Source organism: Mandrillus leucophaeus, unplaced genomic scaffold (assembly GCF_000951045.1).
Source record: "Mandrillus leucophaeus isolate KB7577 unplaced genomic scaffold, Mleu.le_1.0 Scaffold148, whole genome shotgun sequence".
NCBI classification, from domain to species: domain Eukaryota; kingdom Metazoa; phylum Chordata; class Mammalia; order Primates; family Cercopithecidae; genus Mandrillus; species Mandrillus leucophaeus.
The window spans coordinates 1792007-1811097 of record NW_012101454.1 but is presented as its reverse complement, the minus strand read 5'-3'; the positions used below and the strand labels follow the sequence as shown (position 1 = coordinate 1811097).

At 38.3% G+C, this 19091-nt stretch overlaps 1 protein-coding gene across 1 annotated transcript in view; it reads right to left on the bottom strand.

The window, feature by feature from the left end:
* The window catches only part of ASB4 (ankyrin repeat and SOCS box containing 4), a 53162-nt gene extending 50490 nt beyond the window's left edge, over window positions 1-2672 (bottom strand). The window contains exon 1 of the mRNA XM_011974688.1: window positions 2421-2672. Coding sequence (XP_011830078.1) covers window positions 2421-2607 — 187 coding nt within the window. The 5' untranslated portion in view covers window positions 2608-2672. The remainder of the gene's footprint in view (window positions 1-2420) is intronic.
* Window positions 2673-19091: the final 16419 nt, after the last annotated feature.

Genomic DNA, 19091 nt, shown 5'->3' with positions numbered 1-19091 from the left:
TTGCACATTGTCTTTCTTATTAAGCCAAAAATAACTGAAACCTGAAGATTCCCACACTTTAAAAGTAAACAGGAATGTTCTGTTTCCTCATCTGGATGTTGGCTACATAGGTTTGTTATTTTGTGAAAAGTAATCAAGTTGCACGCTTATTCATGCACTTCTGTGTAGAACTTTTCAAAAGTGCTTTAAAAACAATCAAAGAGCAGTATGTAGCAGTTCAACAGCGTCCAATGGCCAAAACTTCTCCTTTGATTTAATAAAGTCTCACAAACTTTAATCCAGCCACATACCCTTTAAAACCACATAGAAATGGGTCCTGTTCCTTTGAACTATTTAGAAAACAACTAACTAACCACTGTAGACTGCTCAGCTCCAGGCTGTTGCCTGACAATGACTTTATGACTTAAGAAATTGATATAACCACTTAGATCTCTAGCAGCTAGGATTCCATTTATCATTTCCATTCCTAACTTTCCATTCCTAAGTTTAAAAGGATCGATGATAAGGCTGGAAGCATGTGAAAAAAATTTGAAGAAACTTTTAAGATGAAGTCTTAACCTGGATTTAAGACTAAAGAGACAGGTCCTTATGCCCATACTAATATTGAACAGAGTAGTGTGTTTCTTTCTACACCTGAATGCACAGACACAAATTTCCTGCATAAACCCTAAAAGTAAGACCACAAATTTTACTAGTTCTGTGCAAACATCCACCTGGCATACGTAAGAATGGAACTATTGTTTTCCTTTTCCAGAGGGTGTAATTTGCTATCTCCTTAATTGAAAGCCACATCCCACAGTCCTAACACTATGAAAACACCTCAATTCCTGTGAATGAAAATTTAGCTCTATGAGGACTGTAGGAGTCAGCTCACATTGACAAGAATAATTTAAAATGTATTTTCTTTTCCTTCAAGGGTGATGACACCGGTGGAAGCAGGAGAACCAACCCCCCCACTCCCCTCCACTTCCCTAGAGCCTGCACCTAAAACTTCGTTTCTTATATCCTCAGAAACTTTGCACAATCCTGTGCAACTTGACTTGCTCAGGAGATGAGAGTAGACAGTCTTTGCAATTCACGGTCAAATAACTTACCCACTGACTTGAACCTGAGTTATTTCGCCCTAGGCAGAATTATAAGCTTTTTAAAAACATCTTTAAAATTAGTTTAGCATTCAGACACTCTATCACTGAACAAAGTTATAAGATGAAAGCAATCTAATTAAATAGTATATACAAATTTTCTTTCTAACAGAGACCCCATAAACTTTTTAAAAAATAGATCCCTTCTTTGTCTTCCCATCAATATATTAATGTCACTAATGTGAAAATATTATAAAGCCTTTGAGTAAAAGTCTTAAACACAGTAAGTAGCTTCAACTCTTCTACACTTCCCTCAGAACTGACAGAGGACAGTAAATTAATGAAGAAATAGATAATGTACCATTAGCATTTGTATTTGGAAATGGATTATAATGATGATTTATATATGACCCGAAATCATCTTTAAACATGAAAATAATGACTGTCTCTAAATGCTATACACAAGACCTTAGCATCTATATTGTATTAAACATTAGTGATGTTGAGCAGCGTGTTTGCAGTATGCTCACCAGATGATCTAACTGCTCACGTTCCCCTCCATTAGCCAGTTGATTTGGGAAATCAGAATCAGTGGAACTCTAATTTATTTCTGATTTATTAAGCATGGGTTCCAGAAAATTTCTTGGTAAAAAAAAAGTTCTAATTTTTGTTTTCCTTAGGTCTTTATAAGGCAGGTAGTCTGTATTAAGCATATCTACAATTTTGAACAATTATTGTAGTCCAGGAAAAAAGTTAACTTTTTGGTTTTGCTGAATTCAGCTTTTGTGCCTGAACTGAAAACTCATTAAAATGATGAAGACCATCAAGGTGCCTATGACACTGCTTTATCCATTTATTAACCCTCCAAATGCTGGGGAGAGTCCTCTTTTTCATCCACATGGACATAGAGAGGATATATCTTTAAGTGGCTGTTAATGGAGAATTAGCCGCCTGTTCCTAAACCAGGTACATTGTCTAAGATAGGGTTTCAACAATCTGCTTAGCCATAATCTAGAAATGTTTTCTTCCTTCTATATCATCATAGTCAGAAGAAAAGTTAAAAACAGAGAGTGCGTTGCTAAAAATGATTGTCTGACATTTCAAGTCCTAGGCCCACCCAAGGATGGGAAAAGAAAAGGAGAGACACAACTTATACATATATATCAGTCCACCATGTGTTTTAGTTTAAAAAGAAAGAAAATATCAATTTAGAAATATTTTTAAAATGAAAACTTAAAGAAACAATACAAGCTACTGTTTAGAGAGGATAACTGACACTGCATTTAAAAAAAAAAATCATTTTCTACCAGTTTTACAATAACACCTATATGTTTTTACCTTGTTTATAAGATGCCAAAACCATATTCTCATCTTCGACTTCAAAAACAGTGTCCACATCTATTTGCCTTTGGATTAAAATAGCCTTCAATTTTCCGAAGTCATTGGACTTTAGAGCCTCAAGGAAATTTCTCTTAACTAACTTGGCAGCTCCAGATTTAGTAACAGGGGCAGTGGTGCCGTCCATCCTTCCTCTCCTTCTGGAAGCTTTGTTGTGATTTATCAAGAGAACAGCACCAAGCAAACAGGCGCATGCTGGAGAGTCCACAAACTGTCGGCTAATTTTATCCCAAAGTTATGCTGATCCGTTCTATTTATATAGGGATCATTTCAAACTTCAAAATATCCTTCTTGGCTGTCACTACATTTTCAGGTCCTTTAAACTGGTTATATATTAACTGATCCATTCAGTAATATATAGTGTCAATATGAAGGAAAGCCCCCGTGATACATTTCCAAGCACGAAATGTCACAATTATTTCTTATATGATCAAAGTAATAACAAAAGATTTAAAAGCTCTTAATGCTCTTTTTTTTCCCCTCAATAAAAACATCTGGTGCCTGGCTGGAGATCCAGTGTCTTGCTCTGACTAACCAATATCCAAAAATGAAAATCTGTTACAGTTGGTGATACATGTGCTTCTAAAAACCTGTAATAATTTTACAGTATGAGCTTGTAAAATCAACCACGGTCATACACATTTGAAGACAAACAGGAGGTTTTCGAGCGACCTAGACTTGAAAAATTTTAATATCATGAAAATCTGGGTGCAGGGGGATGGTCGGGGGCAGAGACTATTTTAGGTAAAAAAGAAACTGAAGAGATAAAACAGCTAAACGCAACATGTGAATGAACTTTATTGAATCCTGTTTTTTAATCAGCTAGAAAAGACAGTATTGGGACAATTGTGGAACTATAAACGTGGACTAGATATTACTTGACAATATAGAAGTATAATGATAAATGTGTTGTGGTTATGTCAAAAAATATTCTTACCCTTAAGTGATACACTAAGGGATAAATTGTCATGATGTCTAAAACTTCTTTAAAAGTAGCTCGGAAATGCAGATAGATAGATGTGTGTGTATATATATATTCTATTTACACATGCGTGTGTATGTATATATGTATATGTATACGTATATATGTATATGTACTAAATATACATATATACGTATACATATACGCACGCATGTGTAATATATATACACACGTGTATACATACATATACATATATATACACGTATGTATAAATAGAGAATAGCAAGTGTGGCAAAAACTTAAAGAGTTGGTGAATCTAATAAGGGATATATTGGTGTCCATTACACTATTATTTCAGCTTTTCTGTAAGTTTGAAATTTTTCAAATAAAAAGTTGGAGAGAAAAGTATATACTTAATTTTTCTTACATAAAATCATTAAAAATTAGGAAAATTATAATGGCAAGTACTAAAGAGAATGCAAATAAATTGCATTTTATATTGTTTGTGGAAGTCAAAACTAGTGCAAACTTTCTGCAGAATAATTAAGAACATGACTTTTAAAAAACCTTACAATGATACTATTTGATTCTTAGAATTTACTTAAGTATGTAAATGATGTTTTTTAACTTGTTTTATTGATGTGTAATATAAATTCAAGAAATTGACAAGTTATAGGTATACAGCTTGTCAAATTTTGAGTGAACACACTCGTGTAATCAACAATGAGGTTAAATCATAGACTAGTTCAAGTTTACCTGTAATCAACAATGAGGTTAAATCATAGACTAGTTCAAGTTTACCTGAAGCCCCTTTTATGTCCTCTTCTAAACAAAACACCTGCCTCACAGAGATAACAATAAGTCTTAACTTCTAATACTGTAGATTAGTTTTGTTTGTTATTTTATTTTGAGACAGGGTCTCACTCTGTCGCCCAGACTGGAATGGAGTGGTGCAATCTGGGCTCACTGCAACCTTTGCCTCTTAGGCTCAAGTCATCCTCCCACCTCAGCCTCTGGAGTAGTTAGGACTACAGGCATGCAACCGATACACCTGGCTAAATTTTGTATGTTTTTTTTTGAAGAGACAGTATTTTGCCATGTTGCCCAGGCTGATCTCCAACTCCTAAGTTTAAGTGAACCTCCTGCCTCGGCCATCCAAAGTGCTAGGATTACAGCCATGAGCCACTGTGCCCTGCCAATTTTTTTTTTCTATTTTTTAATGTTAAACATTTTACAATTTTTGAAGATTTTAAATTACATAATTTTTGAAAAATAGCAATAACAAAAAGAGCCATATCTGGAAATACTTCCTCAACCAAGGGATTGGCTCCCAACTCTCTGTGACACACTGCTTTTGTTGAAATTTTATTGGCATTCTTAGAGAGCACTTTGCAAGTCTGTTTTATGCTATTGTTATGATTCTTTCCACATATACTCACCGAGTACCTACCATTTGCCAGACACTTATTCTGGGCACTGCAGATACAGCAGTGAACAAACACAAAAATCCCTGCCCATGTGTAACTTAGCTCACTAACAGATGTAAGTGGCAATGGGAATCCCTAGATCGTCTCCATTTCCTATACACTAGAATTTGTCACAAAGTTGCAAATATACTGAATTTCATACAAAAATAATACCGTTTGTTTATATCTAATCATTTGATCTGATCCCCATTATGGGTCTCCACACCTAACTTAGTGGCAAAAAGAAGGACAATTTAATTTTGGTCCAACCTGAGGTGTTAATCTGATCCAAATATTTAGCAGTCTCTTTAGGTAAATGACCAGTCTCTTTGAATAAAATTCTCTGTGTTTGAGAGTTCAGGCTTTCCCCCTAAGAGAGTTTCAGGGAATATGGGATACATGGGGGAACAATATTCACAATGCTAATATTTAACAACTGGTATTAATTGGAAGAGACTTTTGTCATAAATTACCAGTATGGCCAGACCACGTGTATCAAGTGAATAGCAGTCAGCAGTAAGAATGCACCTTACAAGACTTCATGGTGACTGGAAGGCAAAGGGGTCCTCAGACGGACTCATTGTCCTCTGGACCCTCCCTGATATCTCTGTGGCAGAATGAGTCCTCACTAACTTGGTCTTATCTGGCTACTGGAGTGTGTGGTTCTGGTCATTTGACTACAGTTTTGATGTCCTCAAACACTGCAGCCCATTGGCTGACAAGGACGATGAAGAACAAGTCATCTTCTATTGTGCCACCTTCTTGCCATCTTCTTAGGGCCAGAATAGACATAGACCTAAGCTAAGGAATGAAGTTTCCAAGGGGTCTACATTCTCTCTAATGCTGAGCCACTAACCTCAGTGGCCTTGAAATTCCTCAGGCATATCTGGTTGTTTCTAAACCACCCCCCATCCCATCAAAGTTCAACCTTGGAAGAAGTGTGTGAGGAGGGCTGAGTACATGCCATCTGACCCCTGGATGAGCCTATATATCCTCTCACAATCCATCAAGGCTTCCAGCCTTCCTAGCTACAAGGGTCCAGCTGGACTATTTACTACCTCTCTAGCTTTTCCTTTGCTCCCTATGTCAGCAAGCCTATTGATCTCCCTCCAGAGGTGGAATGGTTATCATCTTTGCCTTGTGAAAGAAACCCTATGACGTGAGTCCTTCAGGCATGGTCCTTGAAGTGCTAAATAAGGAGATAAGGTGATTTAGAAATATCCTCGTTTTCCTAATGCTTGAGTCTCACAACGGCTATCTTTCTAAGTGTCTGCATTGAGACTTAAACCTGATCAATGCACAGATGGTCCTTACTCAGGTTGGCAAACTTCAAAACTTGGCCCTCAAGGTCGAAGGCCGCAGGGAACATGACTTCAGAATGAAATTTTAAAGCATTGCTTTAATATCTGGATACAACTTTAAAATTTTAGCCTAAAGAGATGGTTATAATTTTTCCCACCGAAGCTATTTCAGTCTTGTCCCATAGCTATATAAATAAATCCTAGATCTAAACTTGGTGGAATAATCCAAGAAAACAAAGCAAATTTTCATTTAAAAAATGTATCAAGTTGAAAATATTATCTATGTAATTCTGCTAAAAATCAATTGATTGATTTACCTGAGCAGCAAAGGATACAACTTACAGATTATTTGCACCTACAAAGCAAATAGCAGCTTAATTAAATTGCCCATCAAAATCCTTCTCACATAGGAAGCAATACCACCAATGCTAATAGCAGGTTTGAGACCTGCCTCCACTATCCAAGCCACTGCTTCAAGTCACCTCAGGAGGTCAAATTACACAGTGGTCATGTTTCACACTGTCTAGTCAGGCTTGTCAGAAATTCCTGTCTCCTCAGCTCTTAAAAATGAAAACTCTCCATCCTATAAGATGAGCTTTTTATTACTGTTTCATGACATGTCCAGAACAGTGTCCTTTGCTCTTGAAATAGTATGAAGACCTTTCTGACAAGGCAATGATGTTGAGGCAAGTGGCCCTTAAGACCCTGGTGTACTCTCTGGGGACCCATGGCTGAGACAGCAGGCACGAAGTCCCAGCTGCTTGTCTGTGTACAACATAATCTGTCTACTTGGAGTATCTTCTCTGGAACACAAATGGCTCCTTGGTTTATCATAGCATTTAAACATGAATTTGATGCTACTAAGCCACAATCACTTATCAAATGCAACTATAGGGAAGAAATTTGAAGCCAGTTAGAATTGGAAACTAGAATTTCTGTGGCAACAGAACCCCTTGGGCCTCCTGACTTTCCCAGCAGCTGAATTAGGATGTCCTTGCTATTACAGAAATGGATGATGGTAGGTGTCTGACATCCCTTTCTTCTTATCTGTTATACTTCTCTAATACGTAGCATCTTACTCATTACACGTCATCTGGTTGGGTTTTTTCTTTTTTCTTTTTTCTTTTTTTTGCTATTCTTTTATATGTTAGTGTTAGTGCTTAGTATAAAGATGCCTTTGTTTGTAAGTAACACTAGCAACTGGAACTGATTTAAACAGTAAAGATTTATTGGTTTCTATAACGGAAAATTCCAGTTGTAGTGTTTGGGTTTCAGCGGAGGTCTGATCCAGAAGTTCACAATGTCAACAAGGCTCCTCAAGGCAGCAGGTATTATTTGTGATGTAATTTTAATTGTTATTATTATTTCTAGTTTACGGATCAGGGGAACTAAGAATCAAAGACTATAAATGAATTATACAAGGTCAAATAGCAAATAAGCAGCAGATATAACACTCAAGCCTAGATCTTGAGACTCCAAACCAATGTTCTATTGCTTAAATGGATTTTTATATGGTTTTATTCAGGTTAATTAGATATTCTATTTGATCACTGAGTAATCTAGTAAGAAATTGACTCACATTTAGCCCTTCATTCAATAAATATTTATTGGTAACTTACTATGAGCCAGACACTGTATTAGTCATCTTTTGCTGCATAGCAAATAACCTCAAAATGTATTGGCTTAAAGCAACAGTCATCATTTATTATCTCTCATGGTTTCTGTGGATCAGGACATAGTGGGAAAGGCTTGTCTCTGCTCTATGATGTCTGAGGCTCAAACTAAAGACACAAAGGTCGGGGGTTAGACAATCCCCTTTAAAAGTGGCTCAGTCTCTTAGCTAACAAGTTGATACTGGTTATGTGGTTTGTGTCCATGTAGTTCTCTCCATCGGCTGCTTGAGTATCCTCAGAACATGGCAGCTTGTTTCTCCCAGAAAGAAAGATCCAGGAGAGCCAGTTGGAAGCTGCAACATCTTTTATGACCTAACCTAGTAAGTCATACACCACGATGTCTATCATATCCTATGGTCACACTGACTAACTCTGATTCAGTGTGAGAGAGGATTTTGTTAAAGGTGTGAAAACCAGGAAATGAGAATCAATGGGGTCCATCTTAGCTACCACCAGTACTTTTTCTAAGTACTACAGATACGCAAAGAAAACATGTTAAAATCTTTACCTTTATGGAGCTTTTATACTAGTGGAGGGGCTGCAAGGGAACAGACAAAAAAACAGGCAGTAAGATATATAGTTTGTCACATGGTAATATGTGCTACCAAGAAAAGTAAACTGGTAAGGTCTAGGATTGCAGCCACACCATAAGCCACCCTTGTACAGATCAGAACAAGGTGTGCTCCTGTGGACCCACAAGTAAGAAAAGTCTCCTCCACTTCCACATCTTGATTTGGGGGCATGGCCACAATATTATAATAAAGAGCCAGCAAGCTAGTACAATTAAAACTATACTTTTATAACAATACAGATCAATTCTGTGGACTAAGTATGTTATTTCATAAGAATAATTACCAGGGTTGTAAAAATCACGTGAAACAATGTATATAAACGTGCTTTGCATATTGTGAAGCATTATAGGAAAGTTACAAATTATTACTGTTGTTCGTATCAGTGGACTGACAGAACATCACAATTTTTCCTGAGAAATACTAAGTGGTGTTACGGTGAAAGACCGTCAGACTGAGACACCTGGATCGTGTTCCCAGCTCTGGTGGTCATAGCTGTTATGTTTCCAATAATTCAAAATATCTCTCAGTGACTTCTTTTCCTGTAAGTAAAATGAGACCTACTAGACCCACTCCTCAGCCTTTAGGGCTTTTTTCTCCCTTATGGAATACAGTGTCCTGGACATTGGCAAAGATTAACACTATTTTGCAAGGGCAGAAGACCTTGCTGAAGTTTTTTGAAAGTGTTCCCTGTGGAAGCCATGTTATGGGCTGCCCTTGTCCACAGACTGATTCAGGTTCTGTCTTCAAGCAGTGGGGGGCGCTGGAAGAACTGCTAACATACTTCAGCTCTAAAGTTCGGCGTATTTATTCTCAATCTTACATACTGGAAACATGTGTGTTTAGCCTAAAATCTGTTCAACAATCCCCACAAATGGCAGAAATGATTGCTTGGTAAACGGGAGGGTCCAAAGTCCTACGCAAGCACATCTTCGCTTGGAACTCTATTTGTGGCCTGGCATCCCTCTCTGTGGAATGCTGAAGCGATTATTTAGCCGCTACTGCCCACTTCTTGGATCCCATATCAGCGAACAAACCAGCTGCCCTTCATGTAAGAGTATTTAAACTGAATTCGTAGCTAATTACCCTGAGTGTTTCCGGAGAATCTTGGTCAGCGGCACGATGCTAGATTGTTCCCTTTCAGCGGCTCTCTTTACAGGTGGTGGATGTCAGAATGGCTGGATTGACACAAGCAGTAACCAAGCACTGGCCCACCTGAATTTTGACAGACTATTCATTTAATGTCATCTTTGACTGTGAAAGACCAGGTTTCTTGAGATCAAACATCCCTGCCCCACAGAGGGGGCATTAGCTCTGTGTTCCAGGTCTCCTAGCAACTGACTTGCATTTACATGCCATCCAGCACAGTTTAAACATCAACACCAGTTTGTATTTCCATCCTTCACCCAGTTACACACTTCACAACATTATCTCGAGGGAATAATTTACCATAATTTTGTCGCATCAGAACATTAACCTCACAATTGTGCTCCAGGCAGCATTTGTATTCTCTTTTTACTTTTGACAAATTTATGATGCAGAGGTGCAGTAAGAGAAAAAAATCATCCTTCCCTTTCACGGGGTAAAGAAATTGGACTGTCCTCTGAATTGTCTTTTGTAACGTTCTTTTTACACCCACAGTTGTCAGAAGCCAATAAGTTGTTTACCAACTGCAAAGATTCATCAGTTTTATTTTATAGTATGGAACTATCTAATTCATGAAAACTGAGCTGGAGTAATCTTCAACACAACGCCAAAACTATGGGACCTTGCAGGAAAAAAAAAAAAAAAATTGCACAACAAATTATGCAGACAAAGCTGTAGTTAGGAATGGGAAAGAGGAGTGGAGAGAAAGGGGGCACATATTTTCAGAAAACCATAGAAAAATAGTATACCTAAAGAGAAACAACACTCTTGCTTTTTAAAAGAACTTAATTTTGCTTGTAGAGTCACAGAATTACAGCAAAAAAAGGTTCTTGTTAGGAGTATCGAACCTTCTCATTTAAGAAAAAAAGCACTGAGGCCATCTCGCTTACATGTTTGCACAAAATTGCATAATTATTTAGTCACATAGTGAAGACTCCAACCTAATGTTAAGCTTCATACTTTAGTTTTTGAACTACACTATGCTGCCTTTCTGTAGTTTTCTATAGTTTTGTAACTCCCCTCCCTAAACTGACAGTGTAAAGAAAAAATAAGCAACCACGCTAGTGTATATAAGAAAAGTATTCCACTCTTTTTACAGTATATAAACTTGTGATAACTTGACAAATTTATAAAGTGAGCAATGTTCAATTATTATTTTATATATTTTTTGATGTGATAACTATATGCTTGAGAAATTCAAAAGGCGACATAGAGTTGATCCTTTGGCAGATATTTTAAGGATGCCATTTCAGAAAAGTATTAACAAACACAGCTTCAAACGACGAAGCACATTTTAAAGCCACAAACATTTTTCTAGAGCGAGAATCAAAATTAAAACCGTGCTGCTAGTTGTCTTTTAGGGACTGTGTTAACACATCAGGCCACATGATGGCAGTGTTCCTCGATAAATGAACCCGGAAGAACAGCTGCAGTATCCTGGGGGGAAAAAAAAATCTGAGGCAATGCGGATAAAACGTGATCCAGATTAAATCACAAATATGGATTTTAAAAATTTTGTTTTAATCCACGTAAACCATATCTTCCCTGATCATATTTTCCTACAATGAATTTCTCTACTGAGAATTTGCCATGGGTTTATGATTTCATAAAATGAATTTCAATATGTATCTAACAAATACATAAATTAAACATTGTTTGGAGGAGGAGTGGGTTGTCCATTTGTTGTTTGTTTTTGCTACAATAGTATTAAAAAGAACATTCAAAATAATAAGCTAAATATGTTTTGTACCGTTTGTCTCCAGATTCTTTGCAGACTGTTGTCTTATGAGTCTCTGTCTTTGGGTATGGGAAAGCAAGACAAGCTTGCTTCTCATGCTCACAATTTTTCTCCTAGGCTGAAAATATTCCCTATAAGACCCGAGTGTGATTTCCTGAGTCCTTTCTAAAAAGGCGTGAAGCCACAGATGGAGGTTAAAGCAGCAGCTACTGTCAGTCAAGGCCCCAGGCAAGACTGTGAAATCAAAGATTTGTTCCCGTTTCCCAGCCCTGGTCTTTTCTAGTGTCTGTAGCTGCCCCTTGATTGCTCCAGGGGGTAAAAAAGCTAGGCTTGTCCTCTAGATCTTCCTTCCATTTCTTGATTTCTCATAGGTGAATTTTGTACTTTAAATGTGGGCTGTGAGCTTTCTATAAATCTTTTTTTTTAATACAAAAAAGAATGTCAGTCACCTGCAAGAGAATATTTTGGGACAAGCATGCAATATGCACCTACCTCACACAGCTAACAGCCTTGTCTGAAAGCTATCCAATGACTCTGGGCTGGGCTGGACGCCCTGCTGCTCCATACCACAATTTGAACACTGTTGACTGAGTTATTATTAGGTGTCTGACACTGTGACAGGCGTAGTAGGGACCGATAGATGAGTAGGATTCAGCCCCAATCTCAAGAACTTATAGACGAATGAAATTAGACCACACCGGTTATACAATAAGGCAGACCAGAATCTACTGTGCAAGAAATATGAAACACAGGGGGCTGGCATTATAAAAAGGAACGATCACACCATTCTGTTTGAGGAATCAAGAAAGATTTCACAGAGGAAATGGTACTTGAAATAGAATCTTGGGATCTTGATACATAGAGACCAAGAAGTTCAGGTAACTTGATTTCTTTGTTTACACGGTGATGCCATTTAGGAAGGCACTCCCATAAATCTTCACTAATTAAAGGTTCTTCACAACCTTGCCAGCTCATGACAAGGATTAGAGACAGGGGAGGGAATGGCCATCCAATTTTACTAAAAGATAAAGAATATGAACAGGAAAAATAGAAGATGACACTGGAATACATGATTTGGTTTTATAAAGACAGAAGACCTTGAATGCAAGTAGAGCGATTCAGCTATTAAATAAATTCAAGACCAGGTGCGGTGGCTCATGCCTGTAATCTCAGCACTTTGGGAGGCCGAGGTGGGTGGATCACCTGAGGTCAGGAGTTTGAGACCAGCCTGGCCAACATGGTGAAACCCCGTCTCTACTAAATTCAAAACTCAGCCGGGTGCGGTGGCACACACCTGTAGTCCCAGCTATTCGGGAGGCTGAGGTAGGACAATCGCTTGAACCCAGGAGGTGGAAGTTGCAGTGAGCCAAGATTGAGCCACTGCACTCCAGCCTGGGTGACAAAGTCAGCCTCCATCTCAAAAAATAAATAAATAATTAAATGCAATCTGCAATGGGGAGTCACTGACCACTGCCAATACTCTGGGTTGTGATTTTACTTCTAAATTCTATATCCAGGTGGACATGGGGAGGGACTATGTAAGGAAAGGTGGTCACTGGCTATAGTGTAGTGAGTATAAAGCATATGACCCTACTCTATTCTGTTGACAGCCTGGATTATGACAGCCCTTCTCAAATTTTTCGGTACTTCAGAGTCCTCTGGAGGGTTTGTTACAACACAGACTGCTGGGTCACACCTCACAGAGTCTGAGTGATCTGAGTTCTTGTTAAATGCCAGTGTTGCTGGTCTAGGCACAATACATAAAAAACAGCTTGTCTATAGGCTCTACAGAACATTTGCCAGGTTATAGAAAGTCACCGCGTCCTAAGGATCATACTGCAAAAGTATCTCCTGAATCCCTGCTCCTTAATTACTGTTTCTAAATCTCAATGATCAGTAATGTCAGATAATTTTTACGTTAACTACATGCCTATTTGGGGTAAAACCATTTTACCGTTGAAAACATGGTATGCGTAATGATATAAAAACTAGTTTTTAGATGAGGCATGGTAGCTCATGCCATAATTCTAGCACTTTGGAAGGCGAGGCAAGATTGCTTGAGCCCCAAGAGTTCATGACCAGCCTGGACAACTTGGTGACATCCATCTCTAAAAAAAAATTTTTTTTTAATTAGCCTGGTGTGGTGGCATGTGCCCGTAGTTTCAGCTACTCAGGAGGCTGAGGTGGAAGGATTGCTTGAGCCCAGGAAGTTAAGGCTGCAGTGAGCCATGACTGCATCATTGCACTCCAGCCTGGATGACAGAATGAGACCCTGTCTCAAAAAGAAAAACAAAAACGGAGTTTTAAAACAGGATTTTAAACTGCACATTCTGCAATCATAACCAGGTGTCCAGTTGTTGGGGGCTAGAATAACTTAAAATGTTAAAAGATACGTACAAAAACAGAGATATTAAAAAAACCAAATTGATAAGTGAGCAAGATCCCTTTTGGTAAATTTTGTTTCTTTAAAAAATCAAAGCACACAAGTTATTATCAACTGCTACAGTCCATGTATATCCTATTTTTATATTTGACCCCCCAAAAGGAAAATATAAATAGCCAAGAAAAATAAATGTGTAAAATGGCAGAGATAATTATTAAACTGAATTTTCAAGAAAAGGAGAAGACTAAAGTTCAGCACACGTGTGCGCTAATGTGAAGTCAGAAAAGTCTTTCTACCTGATTTAACATGATCTTCATGGGATTTACGGACTGGGCCAGATCAAGCATGGGTGTGCCCAAACTTTAACAAATGCCACACGTAAAAATCTAGCTTTACAGAAAAGATCGAGATCCACTGAACGCTAAGGCTGAAAGAGTTCTGGAGGTAACTTATGGCTTTATTTTCAGTTAAGGAAAGTGAAACCTAAAGATTAAGAAATGTCCCCAAAGCCATCCAGTTCCTTCTTTCTATCCCCCTTCTGACCTAACTCCACAGCCAGTGAGTAAATCCTCTTCCCTGTTCTCATTTTCCACACCATTCATGGGTAAAGACCACAGTGCGGCATTTGCTTAAACCAGGCCTGGAGTCCCTGGCCATTGTTCCCCATCTGTTGGTTCTGTCTCTCCAACAATGATTGCAAATGCCTCAAAAACAGGAACCGCTTCTTCAATCCTCTCCTGAATTCCCTATGGATACATGAAAAGGCTGATTATTCTGTTGATAAAAAAAAAAAAAAAAAAAAAAAAGACAGTTTTTACAAAAGCATTCACAATGACATCTGTATTCTATAGGCTCTTTCAGGTTGCAAGAGCAGGGGAGACCAATCGTGCTTCCCTCATTAATGGGGGTTTATTGTAAGGACAAACAGTACGAAGCCTAGCAGCTGCACACCCAGCCAGGCTCCACTGGGAACTCATCACTGCTTGTTATTGTCCTGGATAAACCTGTGGCTCTCACAGCTAGGCAGCTGCTCTCCTGACTTAACTGCTTACCCTGTCTGTGCCTTGGGTCCTTCACGTCTAAAATGGAGATGATAATAATACCTCATTGGGTTCTTGTGAGGATTAACTAAGTTGACATGTGTAAAGCCCTTACAAGGGTATCTAGGGCATAGTAAATGCTAGAAGATGTTAGCTATCATGATTAATTCAGTGCAACCCGACAGGTCTCCTTGAATGGGAAAGCTCTGACTCTTCTGACAGATAGAGGTGAGAAATTCCCTTTTTGTCTTCTTCGAGAAGTTGACTTTTTTTCTCTCCTAGTTTCTGCTCATTGGGATCAGTACTTCCCTGGTGGAGAAAATCAGCTCACTGCCCTTCCCTTCAGAAAAGACATTAGGAGCTAACGACTCCATGGAAACTTGCCACTGGTGAGCAATCATTTATTCTACTGCCAAACTGCTGGAGCATCGAGAGAGGAAATAGAGGATTTAGCAGTTTGGCTTCCTTGTACTGAGACAGTTTGATTTTTCTCTACAAGTTTTGGCAAATCTTAAGTATAGCATGCCTAAATTACGCAAACACCGTGGGATGAGAAGTGCATGTTTCCAGGTGGACCAGAGGTGAAATGTTATACGTAGACCTGTGTTGCTCCTGAGGAGTGCTCCTTGGGGCTAGCGCAAATCCAGCTGAGGTTAACTGTGTTTTATCATACTGCAAAGAAGCTCCCTTGTAGTTAACCCTGCTGTGGAATTCAGAGCCTGTCCTGAGCCTTTTTGCTTGAGGCTATGCACGTGGACCTTGGCAGAACATCATTAAAACCCCTATTAGTGAGAGTAGACTGCTTTTCCCTGTGAGGAAAAGTGTTATATTGCAGTAAAATGCAAATCCACTAACAGACAACTGCAGATTTATAGCACTGCAGTTCCACAGGAATCACAGGGAGACAGAACCTTATTTCCCCCAGAAGATTGGAGCTACTAGTGTCTACAAATTGCCCAGAATACAGGTACATAATTTGCAGGGCCCAGTGCAAAATGTTCAAATATTATTGAGATTTGTTCAGATATTATTGAGATTTTCAAGATGGCGTCAACAGATCATTCGTCTAAGCATCTGGTCATTCTGAACACAGGGTCCTGTGCTACTGCCCAGATTCTATGTGTCATTGAAAAATGACACTTTCAATTTTGGACACATCATATGGCCTTTGGGGAAAGAGTATGAGTGCAGATATAAACCTTGTTAACCCAATTCCTTCAGCCTGGGACAACCACACATTGGTAGAGAATCAAAATGGCATGAGCTACTGAGCCCCCACCTAGTGTCATTATTGATATTGTAAGTCCCCTCCCACCACCACACAAACCCATTAACCTCCCTTTGCTGTGTGAGGACACTCATACTCCTCCTCTGATCCTTATGTTTTTTTGCTTTGTATTCAGTAAGAAATGGAATAGCACAATACTTAAGAGTATAGACTCAATACTACTAGTAGTTGTGTACCCTTAAGCAAGTTATTTTACCTCTGTGTGGCTCGGTTTCTTTATCTGTTAAACAAAAAGCAGATAATAATAGTACCTGCCTAAGAAAGCATAGTGTTAGCACACGTAAAATGCTTAGCATCCCGTCCCTGGCACATGGCAAATACTCTGGAGGCGTTAGCTGATATTAACCTGCTACCTTTGCCCCAGCTGCAGTCAACTCCACTGTTGCCACCACTGCTGTCCTCTAAAGTCCTAATGTTCATGTAAGGGCATTCCTTTATGAGAAAAGAGGGCATTAAGCCGAGACCTCAACTTAGTTAAGGGCCAAAATTAGACAATTATTGTTTATTTCCAAATGAGTTTAGATACATACAGTCACAGAAGTACACTGAAAGTGTTGGAAGAGCCTCCAACTCTCATACAAATGTAATTGCTAATAAGTGTAAACATTTTAACTACAACAGAAACCTATTTTGACATGTCTTCTTTTTAAAATATACCTGGAGCCTGGAAAAGTAGAAGTGGCCTTCTTAACAGTGTGGAACGTCCCTGAAGCAACCACTCTTGATCTGCCTCAGTTTTCCTTTAGTCATAAGAGCAAGAACAGAATTCACATTGTTTTGCAAACGAGGAAGCATGCAGGAAAGAGACAGGACAATAGCAATGGCCCTGGAGCTCTGGGGAAGCAAACCTGACTCAGACACCAACTCTGTTTTCCACGGGGCAAGCCGCATCATTTGAAGGGGGATGTGCGTCTTTTTTTTCTATAGAACGCCGTTCATAATGAGGGTCCTCCCTAGGTCGTGGTGCTGCTGGCAATTGTGCAGGATATGGACATTAGAAAACACACTAAGAAATGAGCCAAGGGGACAGAAAAATGACAGACATTTTGAGGAAGCCAACAATAACGAAATCAATATGGCATCAACTAAATCATTTCAGGCATCAAGGATGACTGAAAATGGAAATATGGAATAAAGTAGGAGTTGAATTTAGGGCTCTGAAAGAAAACAAAGTAAAAGTTAAAACTTACTTTGTAAACAGGGAACCACCCTGAGAGTTATTATGTTAATGTCTTTCTCTTCTTTGGTGGTGGCTTAAAAGAGAATTTTGAATAAAACATGTAAGTATCTTTCCTAATGGGGGGAAAAAAGAAAACCCTATCTCTCGTTTCAAATGAGTTAATGGATGGGACAGTGCCTTGAAAAGTCCTATTATGAAACCAGCAGAGCATTATCAGCCTTTCTTCTTAGATTCAGTCGCACAGCTGCCAGGCCTGTCCAAACAGCAAACAGGAAATGAGAAAGGAGCTGACACCAAAGCTTCAGTGAGTTCTTACTGACCTCCTGGAGGTGTGGGGGCGGACAGGGAATCTTGAGCAAATATGAGTACTTTCTGCTTTATTGATAAAAATATACTTTTATTGCACAAGATTTATCAAAGTGGCCCTGTCTACAAGTGTTTGTTCATTCTTTTAAAACCTTTTTAATGGAAAAATTGCATTTCATTTGCTTAGCTCTATGGATTAAGAGTTTTTTAAAAAATAAGAGTAAAAGTTCCTATTGCAGCAAATGATCAAAGAGAGCTAATTTCCTCCTATAGCTGTTCCTTCAGGTGTTTTTTATTCTGAAAGGTTCTTTTCCTCTTCTTTTCAAAATGGTGCTCAGAATGAAAAGGTAATCTGTATTTAAATATTTGCTTTATATTTCCTTTGTTATTCAAGAAATTATGTGTGCCCAGACATTTAGTGTTCACATTACATTTATAAGAAAACTGGAACAAGTACTCTGAAATTGTATATCTGTAATGTGGGAGAATGTGTTTAAATTTAAAAAATAAAACTTTTTCCAGGAAGAGGCTCTATGCACAGTATCAGGATGGGGCTACTCCATTCAGAATCTGTTGCCATGGTGACCGACCTGGGAGCCTCATGGGCTCTGTACAGGAGGCATGTGTGGTAATTATATAAGCTGAAGAGCTGTTGAATAACCCCAGGAAGGCAGGACTGCCACAGTGCAATTTCTCGGAAACCACTATTTAAAAATTCATACATCATAATGCCCTCTTCTTTTATATGAAAATTCACCATTTAAGTATTTTTCTTAAATCAATCTGATAAGATTGATATAACGGAAAATAGAACTTACTAAATTCTGAGCATATAAAATATGCCAAATGAGCTGCATTATATACTAACGAGTTTATTTCCAATAATTGTATTTTTTATGAATGAACAATGAACCAACAATTAAATGCATTACTATTGTTCTCGTAATAAGCCATGTGTGACTTACTCTCTTTCTTTAATATGTAGTATATAATAATTATAAAAGTATAAGTAGGCAATTGATTGAAACAATAAATCAATACCATTTTTAATTGAACAAACAAGTTAAATTGGTTAAACATGAAGTGCAATCAATACATATTTTCTGATAAAAAATGGAAAATTTTCTCATTCGTGTTCACATTTAACATTTCACATTGTGACATGTAGGTCACAGGCCACACTTGTAGGAGATAGGTCATTACTTGACACGTAGGAAATTGGTTTCTGGTGATGATGTAATGTTATTCTTTCATTCAACAAATAGTTATTGAATGAGGAAAAATAAATGTTTGATCTTAGCAAGTCTTTTCGCCTCCTCAGGCCTTCAGTTTCCTCATCTGAGGGCCTTTTGAGCTCAAAAATTCTGTCATTCCAGAACTCACAAGATAAAATTGTCTGCATGTCAGTTGTTTTATAATTTTACTTTGAAGCAACAGACCAACTGTTATGTACTGAGTGTATTCTAACACTGTGCCAGACATTTAACTTATATTACCTATAGCACTGTAAGGTAGACACTGCTTTCCCGTTTAACAAATGAAGACACAACTTATATAATTTAAATCTACCCAGCTCCAAACAAATGGAATGAACTTTGT